The 13183-nt window shown below is 42.6% G+C and overlaps 1 protein-coding gene across 1 annotated transcript in view; it reads left to right on the plus strand.

The window, feature by feature from the left end:
• Positions 1-1995: 1995 nt before the first annotated feature.
• Positions 1996-13183, plus strand: part of LMTK2 (lemur tyrosine kinase 2) — a gene marked incomplete at its 5' end in the record, with an annotated part of 42682 nt that continues 31494 nt past the window's right edge. The window contains one exon of the mRNA XM_084296168.1: positions 1996-2143. Within this exon, the coding sequence (XP_084152294.1) occupies positions 1996-2143 (148 nt within the window). The remainder of the gene's footprint in view (positions 2144-13183) is intronic.

A 13183-nucleotide genomic window follows, 5' to 3' on the forward strand; every position in this document is an offset into this window, starting at 1 on the left:
TGATAGGTTACCATCACTTCCCAGATAATATTACAACATGATGCTTTATCAGCAAATAACATCAAAGGTCTAGCATTCAATTAGGATGGGGTGGGCTGTGAAGTGAAGCAGTCTGCTGTGGTTAAAATGCACTGAATTGTTTTCACTGTTGAAGTGAGAACACCCTTACATTGTAAACCTGCTGCTAGGCTACAAGAGAAGTTTTAAACTTAAGGTCTGTAGCTGCTATGAACCTCAAAACTATTTGCTTATGAAATTTGCAGGAAGCCAGTGACAGATGTCAGAAATACCACAGACCCTAGATACCAGAGTGATAGGTAGGAATCAGATTTGCCCATGTAGTTATACCATAATAGCACAGTGTGGTTTGAATAACCATCATTAAATGGATAAAGTGTCAACTAGAAGGAAAACACATCCAGAGGCCCCAGCCCTGATGTCCATATTCAGAAGGGAGATTTGGTAGAGTGAAGAATCAAGGAATATTTTTGAAGCTTCCAGTGGATATTATATATGTGTAGACAAAGACCAGACTAGAGGCTTGTCACCAGCACCAGTTTTTAATCCATACAGAACTATTTAAATTAACATAGTAGTTGTTTGTACATGAAAAAAATAATGTTGTGTAACCTACTGCTTATTGCATATCAGTGATTTTAAAGGGAAGAAGCCCTATTTTGCCTTCCCAGTACTAAAATCTATGGACAGCCAGGCAAGGAATAATTTGGAATAATCTCTTGCTTTAAAACATTCACAAGAAGCAGCATAATGCATTAACAATAGTTTACTAAAATGACAAAAGATTGTCTGCCGCATTGCTGTTCAAGTACAATACTTCTGTGGAAGAAAAAGTAATTAGGGCATTTCAAAAAATATGGGACATTTGGTAATACAATTAATGTCTTCGAGCCAGAGTGAATTTATCAGGGGGTAGACACAGACTGGTAGCAGGAGGGTAGTTAGACTTTCAGTAGACGTCTATGGCAGGAGCAAAATTACGCTAGAAAAAATTGCTAGAGATATGGATTTTGGTTTCTGTTTGTGTCTGCCTGAACATAGTGTCCTCGGTGCTGCTTGGGGCACGAAGCTTTCCTTTCCTGAGCTCCCAGGGGCGTGCTCGTAGGACATTGCTTGGGACAAGTTGTGCTCCCAGATCCATTATATAACCCTGACATAATTAGCCCATTCTGCTAAATTATTGGGAAAATGGAAATGGAGCGAGCCGTACGGTCTTTCTCCATTTCCTCACTCTATGCAGCGTCTGGTTGCTTGGGATTACCGCTGGTGTTTACGTTGCTTAATGCCGTCACCTCGTCTCCGTGCTCTGTAAAACCTGAATATTTACAAACGGGACCGAGGTGGGGCCCCGTGTGTGCGCCGTGCCCGAGCCCCGCTGTAACAACAAGGCCCCCGCCCGCCGCCCCTCAGCCCCTCCTGCAGGGGGCAGCGCTCTGAGGGGCTCCCCCCGCCCTGCGCGGGCTCGGCCGGGCTCCTCCTCCCGCCCCCGGGCTCCGCGCTGCCCGCCGATTGGCGGAGGGAGCCTTCAATGCCGAAGAAGCCCCGCCCCCCTCCGCGGCCCGTACTGCGGGCCGATCGCCGAGCGCGTCCCGCCCTCCTCCGGCCGCAGCCTTCGCTCGGCCCAGCCCGCAGCGATTGGCTGACGCGGCTGCCGATCACCGCTCGGCCCTGTGCCGCCCAGCGCTCCCGCCTCATTATAGCGAGACGCGGGCTGATTGGCCCGCCGGGCTGCCAGTCAGCAGCGCGCCCCTCCCTCCCCGTCAGGTAGCCCGGAAGATGGCGGCGGCGGCGGCCGGCGGGGCTCCGTGAGGGGAGCGGGGCTGCGGGGCCGATGCCGCGGGCGGCGGCGCCGCCGAGGCGGGGGGCAGCGACCTCCGGGGGGGCCGCGGGGAGCCGCTGAGAGCCTCTGGGATCCGCCGGGAACCGCTGGGAACCGAGAGCCCCGGCTCGGGCGCCGGGCGGCAGCGCGGGGAGGGGATGCGGCAGCGCGGCGGGGCCGGGCGGCGGGAGGCCGGTCCGCCGCCCCTCAGCCCGCAGCCCCTCGGGCCCGGCCTGCCCGCCGCCCTCCTGCTCCCGCTGCTCCTGGGAGCCGCCGGGGCGGCTCCGCTTCCGTCAGCAGCGGCAGGTGAGGCGGGGGGGGGCCGCGAGGGGGTCGCGCATCGCTGCGGGGTGTCCGGCCACACGCGGCCGTTCTGCGGCGGGCGCCGTTCAGGGCTCCGCGGGATTCCCCTGCTCCGTGGGGACCGCCCGGCCCGGCTCCCGGTGCGGGGTGGAGGCTCCGAGGGCAGACGGCGCTTCCCTCGTTTCCGGCCCGGATAGCCGGGTCCCCCCCGCGCCCTCGTCTCCCTGAGCAGGCACGGAGTCCGTGCTTGTTTGTCATGCATTAGGTAACGCTGCCTGCCTCCCCTTCCCTGCCTCGTTTTCCTGTTTATCCTAGAGACATAGAATGAAAAATGTGCTCTCTCAACGTTAGGAATTACTGCTGGGAGGTTTATTAGTACGCATAGGTAACAACCACTTTTTTTTGTGCGTATGTGTTTTATCGCAGCTTGCAAGCATAAAATTGTATTAGGACAGAATTTGGTTAGGCTTGGCTTGAATGCACGCTGAGATTCAGTCCCCAAGAGTTTAGCAGCTGAAATAGACTCCACATTTGGAGTGGAGAAGCAGCAGCAGTGGGGAGGGAGACAGATCTGAAGCACAGAGATTAGGTAATTTGGCTGCTGGTCCACGGAAAGTATCAAAACTGGCAGTGGAACACATGCTGCCTTTAGCAGGATCCATGCATTTTTTTCCCACTTATTTTCTTCCCAAGAAAAATTAAGAATTGTTCATGAATTACTCCTTCTGTCAGCCTTCCTTGAGGTCAGTCTTCCTATAAAAGTAAGCCTCCAAAAAAAACCAAGAACTGTCAGTCACATTTGTATTTCCTTTGAGACTAAATGATAATTTTCTCACTTATGAAATGCTTGAAGATTTTGCAAATAACGTTGGCTTGTCATCAGGCCCCAAGGTAAGACAGTGTAGTCAGGTCTGTGTGGCGGTTTCTTCCTTTTCTGTCTGTCTTTTCCTGACATGTTATTAGTTTTTCTATTTAAAGCTAGGTGTCGATGTCTGCATTAAGTATTCTCGAAGTAGCCTAGTTTTTTTTTTTATTTTAATAAAAATTGCTCTGCTATCAGGACTATCACGTATCTTACAAAGCTTGGAGCTGAAGATGTAATTTCTATGACACTGGCAAAAAGCTTAGCTGTCAGAATGAAAAGTTGATTGGACCTATTGCAGGAAATTTCATTACAGTTACCTTTTTTAAAAAGAGGCTAAATTAGATATGTTAAGTATAGTACAGCTAGGGGAAGTACTCGCGATGCTGTAATGTTGCACTAATACAAAGTGAATGTCATACCCGAACTTCATAGGGTGTCTTCGGTTATAATCTTAGCCCAAGGTATATGTATGTGGGGTATTACCTGAAATTCAGCAAACTGCCACATCCTGCATGGGAAACCCAGTGGACTTGGGGGAAATGGAACTCCTGGTTTCTCCTGTATCTTTGCCCATATAGTAAGAAGCAGTGTATTTGGATTATTTCATTGAAAGATATTTAGTATTTAGACCCTTAAAGCCTCAAGAGGAACCTTTTCCAGTTTCGGTGGCATCACTTTTGCTGAGAAGACTTTCAACGAACTTCTTTTCTGAATGAGATAATGTGTACAAATGGTTTTGTGTGCAGCAGGTTCTGCAGCACATCCCATATCACCAGGACAGCAGTAAGCAGCTGGAAAGCTACAAGGACCTCTTTTCCCTTCCCTTGAATAGCTCACCCATGGTTGACAGACAGTTTTGTCTTGAACCCTCTCTGTCATACTAAGCACATTTTATAAACTGTCCAGAAAACAGGCCTGTAACTTTTATTCTGCTGGGGTAGGAGGCATGAATTGTGTTTGAGAACAGCTTCAGCCATATTATGACTTTCTCATGTATCCTGTGATAAGCTGCTTTGATTTCCTTTATTGAGACTGGTGTTCATTGATGATTTTGGAAATTATGGTCTCTGTTGTAGGCCTTAGCAGTTCTTGCAGTTGACCATAATGCGCAATCTGATATTAAAGAGTTGTGAACTTGTGAAGAATTTAATGGGCTTTGCATAAAATAATTAGTAAGGCATTTCAGAGTTACTTCAAGATCCCACAATTCTGCACCTAGCAAGAAGGGCTACTTCTCTGACAGGGGAGAAACATTTTGATGTGTGTTGCCCCAAGCACTTTACTGGAAGGATGGCAATCCACAGAAAAGGAGAAAAGGATCTGTGTTATCTGAAGTAGTTGTAGTGAACTTTGTGGAATAGTTCATGGAATATACCCATAATAAATAGATTTCCCTTTCAGGAAGGAAGGAAGAAAGCAAGAAGTGAGAATGGGCAGGTTCTAGCAGGAAAAGATTGGAGTCCGTGTTCAAAAATGTTCCATTTTGTGGAAATAGTCTGGAAGTATCCCAGACCACAGCTGGGGAATTGTCAGGTTCCTGGGGTCTTGATCAAGGTGAATGATGCAGCTTGTTCCTTAAGTCTGGCTTCACAGTGTTTGCAGGTGAAGGTGTGCATTGATGTGTTCTGTGTTTGTCTCCTGTTTTTGAGGTTGTATTTCTGAACTTGTTGGGAAAAAAAAAGGACGTGGTAAAGGAAACTTTGCTTTAACTGTTCCCCTAGTATGCTTCATAGCAATTATTGTAACAGATAGGAAAAGCAAGATGTCAAAGATGTTACTAGCTAGAAATACTTAGACCAACTTAAATTTAATTTATTCTGTGAATGGAAAAGAAGGATACTGATATGTACGGTGATAGTTCTGAATTAATGGTTTCACCTTATCCTGGAGGTAAGAGCTTGGGACAGGTCCAGTTGATACCAGCTTTTGAAGAATGTATTACCTAATCTGTTAAAAGTAGAAGAGTTCAAAAAATGAAATACTGCAGTTTTTCTGAGGCTGTGGAGCATCAGTGATTTTACCTGAATGCATCAAGCAAGGACAATTTTCATCTTTAGTGCTGTGTGACTAAAGTAAGGGTATTTGGAAAATTGGGAGCAGCACTGTTTTGCAGACAAGCATACTGAATTATAATCTGACACTTCTGCTTTACTGTGCTAAAGCTTTCTATTTAAATTCATGCTTGCTTTGTTTTCGACTGGGATTTTCATACATGGCCTTAATTCAGCTGCCTCCCCAGAAAGCTTGGAATGTGAATCAAGGGTATGTACGTTAATGTCAGACAAAGCATTTCTATCATCTCTCTGCTTTATGAAGTCCTTGCAAGTGCAAAGGAACAGGGACTCAAAAGAACTCTTATTTTCTTGCAAAACTTGAATAGGTGGTAGCGTTTTAATGAGTGTGTTTGGTCTTACATCTGTGCTGAATTACATGGTCTGCTCAGTTGAACTGAGGCTGCTGCACTGGCGCCTACATGAGTCCTTGGTTTGTGCCAGGACCTTCCTTGTGGACTGCCCTCCTGGACCAGCTGCATGGCACGGCAGTGGAGCCTTGTTGAAGAGCCTGGTAATGCACAGCTCCAGAAAAGAGACAGAAGTTTGTGTCTAGTGGCCAGAGATAGCTAGATGTTGTTCGTGCAGCTCTACCTAGTATAGTCAGCTGGCCACAGGTGACAGTGTGAGATTTTCTTCTCTTTTTATTTGCTAAGATGAGTTCTGTAGTTCACGTGTACTCTTGGGAAAGCTGTTGGTTTTGAGTTGCTTTGGCTTGATATTTTGCTTGGTGTTGTGTCGGCCTGGGGCCTGCTTGTGGTTGTAGCCTGTGGTTTGGATCTCTGTACAGTATATCTGACAGTTGCACATTATGAGAAAAGCAATTTTCTAAGCATATGCAAGGTAGAGACCCAGATCATTTGAAGTTAAGAAAAATCTCTCTTGTAAAGGGGTTTTAATCAATGGTATAGTTTTCTTGGGAGTGGTCTGTTCACCTAACCTTTCTTCTCTCTTTCAAGCACTACATTTGTTTACTTCTCCCTGTATTTCTTTTTCTAACTTCTGACCCAGATGCCTAATAATTGTAGAGCTAGAGCTGCTGGGTTGTCTTTCATCTTTTGTTTCTCTCTGTGACTTTGTGACTTTGAGGTAAGAAGGCAACCCCAGCTCTTGGCCTGCAGGAATGTTCCCTGCAAGGCTTTGTTCACAGGCTTGGTCTGCTTTCTCTGCCTCTGGCTGTAAGGTGTCTAGAGTTTGCTAGAACCGAAGCAGTCCTTAGAGGAGGCAGCGCCTTTCTGAGGTGTTTTCTCACATCTTGAATGCTGTGGTATGTTTAATAATTCCTCAGGTATTGTAGCATGTTAAGATAGCACTGATCAGAGGCAGTCTCAAAGCTGTGGTTGTGGCATTAGACCTGGGTTTGAAAGGAAAGCCCCATTGGTGAGTGCTGGTTTTACCATGGGTCCTGGATGAAAAAGGAGTTTGTGTTATATAGTCAGAGCCAACATTTGGAAAGCACAAAAGGCCAGGTTATATTCTGGGGGGGGCTACTGACCAACTGTCAGGCAAATCTGAATAGAAGTCATTTTCTGAATGTTTGCTGTAGTCTGGTTTCAGTCCCTGTATGTGTAGTTTGCCTGTGCAGGACATGGGGATCCTCAGCATAATGCCAGAGGTTGGTTCTCTGTCCTGCTCCTTATGTGCTATTTCAGCAGCAGAAGTACAATGCACGGAGTACTGGATTTCCTTAAACTTCGTTTTGGGCCTGCCATTCTGTTGAGTGTATCTAGTACATGGAGCCTGGTGAGGTTCTGCAATAGCTTTGGCACTTTGATTGCTCTATATAAACTGTTCTCATTGTACTACTTGAAAGGCCTTGAACAACTTCAGTGGTACTAGAAACGTCTCATAGACATAATTGGAGATGTTCAAAGTGTGTCAGTTGTTTAAGACTGAGAGGTTCATTAAGCATAACTTGGAGCAGGAAGGTGTTGTGCCAGATGCAGCTTAGGCAGGGTGATGGAGTGAAGCAAGCTGTGTCAGGGAATTGTCTGCTGAGGGGATTCAGTATGAAAAGCTGGTCTGAAGTAGCACTAAGTGTCATCCAGTGCTACACGGAGAGTTTCCTTAATGGAAACGTCACTTCAGTGATTCAACAGGGATGTGAATTGTTCTAGAGCTACCTTTGTACCCTGAGATTTCTCTGTTACGAAAGAGGTGTGGGGAAGTTGGGCAGTACTCAGACAGGCTTCTGAGTACTGCCTTTAAGTTTTCAGCTTGTAGGCTAGATCCAGTTCTCTGAAATCAGGCATGTGGCCTGTTCTCTCTCATAGAGATTCTTCATCTGTGGATGGGGATGAGAAATAAAGGTGAACAAGCTCTTCTGGCAAAATGATTGCATTGTTTTCCATGTACCTTATCCCAGTCTTACATGGAAATTGGAAATGTTTTGGTAACATCAGGATTCTAGAAAATACCATCAGTGAATGTTGCAAGTGTGGATTCCTTTTGCATGAACCAGAAGTAATTTGTCTCTTCAAAACAATCTCTCTTCACAAGGGCTGTGGAGGGCAGATACTGAGCACTGCTCTCTGGGGACAGCGACAGGACCCGGGGGAACGGCATGGAGCTGGGACAGGGGAGGGTCACGCTGGGTATCAGGGAGAGGTTTTTCACCAGGAGGGTGGTCGGGCACTGGGACAGGCTGCCCAGGGCAGTGGTCATGGCATTGAGCCTGCTGGTGTTCCCGAAGCATTTGGACAGTGCTCTCAGATGCATGGACTTTCAGGTGGTGGGAGGAAGAGGTATGGAAATTGTGGTTTCCATGCTGCAGATAACTCTGATGGTTTGAGATACCACGATATGTAATCTTCTCATACTTTAGATGACTGTGGTCTACCCTGTTTTTTTGTTTTGTTTTAAAAAACCTACCAGCTCATGTGCCTCACAATTGGAGAGAGATTAAAGTGCATGGAATCATACTGTCCTTGGGTAGGAATATGTTGTTAAAACTAACATCTAGCAGCATGTTACAGAGTGTGCTCTGCAGAATTCTTTTTTTTTTTTTTTTTTTAAAGTGTGTATATAGTGTGTGTGTGTACACACACACTCAAGAATCAGCTGCAGCCTTTGCAAGATTTTAATTAACCTAGATTCTCCAGAAACATTACCATGAAAGCATAGGAAATATTATTATTGAAGACTTACATTTTTTTCCTTAAGATCTTGCTTTGTGCAAATACAACATTTTAACACTTCAACTTCAAACAGACCTTGCTCTATAAACACTGGAAGTGCTAGCCTATACTTATTCCTTATTAAAATTGAGCCCTATGCTGTTTTACGAGCTATTCTTTGACATCACTTTGAAGTTTTGTGGAGTAACAGAATAAGGACAAATACAGAACTAACCCCAACTCATAGCTGTGCTACTTGCTAATTGTTGTGCCAACACTGAGGTGGGCCAGGATAAGTGTTCAGAAGAAAATGCGGATTGGAGCAGGGTTGTTTTGGGATGCTGTATGGCTTGGGGATCCAACGTTGTCACAGCTATTCGTGACCTAGGATACGTAACCTCTGCCAGCCTCGAGTACAAAGTGGATTTCAGCAGCTGCAGAAGCTCACTTGAAGCACTCTGTAGAAGTATTTGGGGGGGAGCATGGGATAAAACAGTTTGAAAAAGCATTGGATGACAGGAGAGGTTTGTATTCTTTTTAAGGACAAATGGGAAGACTGAGCCGATTTGCCAAGAATTGCTGACACAGTTACTCATCTGGTTGTGATATGAAGGAGCTACTATTTCTTCTTCAATGTGTTGTTTGTTGCATGGGACAGTAATGATTTCAGGGTCATGTCCACAAAACACCTTTAATTATGAATTTGACTTTTCTTTGAGTAGAACTGTGTTGAGCACAAGGGGGGCAAAGGTGCTTTTTTACGGCTTCATGGGAGAAGTTCAGTAGGAAATTGCCACTTGCTGTCTTCACTACCCTTATTTCTGATGATTAGCTGTTAGGAAGAAGAAGAAAAGCTGGTGTTTTTTCAAAAGAAATGTCTGTGCACCTGTTTTAGTCTTTTATCCTGTCCACATCTCACCACGAAGGACTTTAATAATAATCTAGGATAAAGCAAGGATGGTAAAGGCCAAGTTGAGTAGAGAGGGGTAAAATGTTTCAATTTCTGTCTAGAATAATACAGTAAGCGAGTAACTTGCTTGTGATTTCTTTTCCACTACTATTGAAAACGTCTTCTTAAGCGTAATATTTTGATTTAGGCTGTGTAAGGGAATTCAGATTTAGGCAGTCAATTTCTTATTGATAAAATGTTAATTGCTGCCTCTTGTATTCAGAAAGACTAAGTACAAGTGTGCCCAAGTAACTCAGCTGTTAAGTTCTTAGAGCTCTTTTTCTTGAGAGTGTAGCTATTGTTTTTTTTGGATAGTTGTAAGGAAGAAGAGAAAATAAGATGTGTCATCCATATCAAAGGTTATTTGTGTTAGGTATGCAAACATTGCCTGATCCAGTACAAGGGTAGTAATAACATAATGAGAGGGAAGGCTTTTGAAATAACTCTTCAGTTAATAAACTTTTCAGTAGTTTGTTCCAGATGATTTTTATTGCTTTAAAATGTTTGGGTTTTTCTTTGAATGGCAACAAGTATTAAAAATGTGAAAGCTGAAGAGTTCAGACATAAGCTGAGAACCTGATTAAAGTCCCTTGAGGGATATTATGTATGACTGCTCTTAGGGACTTGCTTGTTCAAGGAACCACTTGACATAACTTGGGCATTTGGAAGCAGTTTGAGATTTCATTAAGATGCTGGCATTATGCTGAGGACATCAAGTCAATGAAAGTCATCTGAGATCTTGGGAACGTTTCCTCTTGCTGTATTGGTAATGGTCATTCAAATCAAATGGCCGATTGGCATATGGAGTTCTGTTACGTGCCTCTTGTGCTAAAGCTCTCATTTCCTTTGGAAAGAATGGCTGAAGTGTAAATAACACTCCTTCCAAACTTACGCTAGGTTCGTCTGCTTGTGCTGTGTCTTAATTGAAGGTTAACAGTGACTTGATGCAATTCTAATATAATATTGTAAAACCTATTGTAACGTAACATTGTGCTGCATGATGGTGCTGCACAAATACCAGCTGAAGCTTACTCTCGAAGATGATGCTGGTTTTTGGTTCCGCTGTTAAATGGAGCATAGGAAAAAAAAAAAAAAAGATGATAGGAATGCAGTAACTAACAGAATTGGCTCATGAGATTTTTTTATGAAACAAAGGAATTGCAAGGCACATTGTGCTTTGCCTTGCCATACTAATCAAGCATTACACAAAAGATACATCTAAGGTTGTTTTAAAGAGTCTTTTGTGTTAGTATTCTGCCTGTTACCTCTAGGCCTTCTTACACAGATAGCACCGAGTCTTGGTTTTGTCTGTATTAGCAGCAAGGCTCTGAAGATTTCATGGAGTAAACAAATGCAGGAGAAACCCTTTGTGAGAACAGATAGCGATGTAAATCTGACATGTGAAGAACTAGGTAGGAGTTGAGAACAAGTTAATTTTCAAGTTAATTGCTAGCACAGAAGAAAATGACAGCATTACTTAGGAAAGTCAGAGTAGCTTTTAAATGCGTATTTATGAAAAACAGTATAAATTAGCATTATTACATATTTAATCTGGTTACGTTAATATCTATGAATAGCACAGTAAGTAAACTGGTCAGGTTTATGACAGATATCATGGATGTAGCTGGAGAGAAACATCGGATCTGGCCATTCAATAGTATTTGAAATGATGCTGTGTTCTGACTTGATGTCATAAGGTAACATCTCAGTTCCTGATCGTATAATTTCAGGGTGTTCAAAAGGCAGTTTAAGTGACTGCTGTCATGCTAGATTTGTGCTGGAATAGTTATAGCTATTAGTGTGGAGCTGCCATTTAGATAGCTGCTCTTGAAAGAAAAGAGGCACTTTCTTATGCCGTGGGACTGTTGTCGCATAGCAACTACTGTGCTGAAAGCTTAAAATCAGATGCTCCCTTGAAGTTCCCTGTGCTGCTCTAATAATGCTTACTTTATCTGGGCCTTGCACTGTCTTTATCACAGCAGTGTCTTTTGTTAGCGTACTAAGTCATGTCTGTCATGTACATTGATTTTTTTTCCTGAGCTTAGAAATGTGCAGTGTTGTGCTGTTTTATTTATTTTTTTTTTTTTTAGCCCAATTTCCTGAAGATTTAAGACCTTAACAATATGATAAATCACTTTGAACCAAATTTTAGAGAGGTGGTGTTCATGCTCCATGGCTTTTGATCTCTGGTAAGGGAAGGGAGAGGCAGGTCTGCTGTCCCTCATACAGGGCTGGCAGTTACATCTAATCCTGTGCCCGTTTTGAGTGGTGGCTGCTGGCTGGCAAGTGAATGTGGATTTACTGCTTGGCAGCCCGGTGTGCGTGTCATTCCTATGTGATGGTACCACAGGATGCCACAGATGACATGAGTGAGTGTTCAAGGTGATTGTGGGCAAAACTGGAAAATTGGACAGAGAGGGAAACCAGTTCCAGATGAGTTTCTCTTTCAACTTTTGTTTGCTTAGTTGGTATATTTGATGTGTCTACTGTCTTTTGAAGAAAGTAGACTTAAAATACAGAAACCTTAATACAGAATCCTGAGCTATATACTTTTTTTGAAATATACTTTGTCTGGAAGTAGCCTTTTTCTACCCCTTGAGACATGCTAGTACTTATTGAAGTTTGTTCTCATGTCTATACTTGGTCCTGAGAATGCCAGCATAATTTATCATTATTGGTTTTTGTGTGTTCCTGTACTTGCACGTATGCAAGGCTTGACTTCAGATGTGCTGTGTTCAAATTTACACTTCAGTGTAAATTTTGCTTTTGCAATGGCAGTCTTCAGAGGTGCTGAAAAACCTGCTTCCAATAGCTGTTAATACCTACTACTTATGATAACATATGCTTTTAAAAATGTGTAACAGCATCAAGTTGGAATTTAACATGGTAAAGCTTTGAGAAAAAAAGCATGAAGCTTTATGTTGTTCACATTTTTCATGTAGTATTTTTTGGATCTGTTTTGCAGTTCATATCCTAAAGAATGTAGTAGGTTGTTGCTGTGTAGTTACAGTAGATGATAGTTTCTTAACTGAGATGATATGCTGAAAGTAAATTTATTAAATACTTTCAGCATCTATTATGCGAAGAATTTAAACTTAGATACAAAATTGTAAGTGATATTGGATACATTTTTATCTTGGTTTAGATTAAAATTAATTTACAATATATTTTAGCAGATTTTTATTAGAGAAACTCTTGCAACCAAATGGTCCTTTATATTCAGTTGAACTGATTTCTCTCTTTGCATTAAGGTCAGGATCTTGTAAATATACACGTGCACCTTTATAATAGGTGCAAATACTTTCACAATTTACAAACAAAAGAAAGGAATTAAACACCTCCTACCTTTTCAGTTTGCAGTCATTTTACGAAATTCCAGTGAATTAATAATTAGATGGAAATAGTTGGAAAAATGCAAAAGAGGTTATACTGCAGCAATTTGTCAAACACTACTTCCAATATTTAATCAGTGACTTCCATCACTGAATATGTATTTATGCAAGATATTAAAATAACTTCACTGATATTTTTAGCTCAATTATAGGTTGTCATTTTATATTTAATTCTACATTAATCTTTTTTAAAAGTGCAAATTAAAGATACCACTTATTAATGACTGTGTGAGACTTCAAAGTTTATCCAAATAGATCTGGATTCTGTAATTCTTAGTAAGTAGCACTTGTGTGAGTCATCTGAAATGCTATTCTGTAAGTGTTGCAGAAACTTGCTCATGATAATTGGCATTTTTCTTACATTAAAGCATCTTTTTATAACTTTGTATATGAACGTTTTCCTTGTGTTTTTGGCAGATTAGGTGTCTTCCATCTTAATGAACCACTAATGGTTAGTTGCCTTTTCAAAGGCAAAAAAAAAAAAAAAACGCAAAAAAAAAACACCTTCATTGCCTTCTCCAGTTATGTGCTGTTATTACACACAATTTCTTGGGAATTCTCTAAGGTTAAGAAGTAACACAATGAGCAGCAGCAGATTTTTTTCTGAATTCCTTCCAAGACATTTAATGGTGGTGGTTACATTATGGAGAAGAGTATAACTTGCACAAAA

Source organism: Netta rufina, assembly GCF_964035555.1.
Source record: "Netta rufina genome assembly, chromosome: 15".
NCBI lineage: Eukaryota > Metazoa > Chordata > Aves > Anseriformes > Anatidae > Netta > Netta rufina.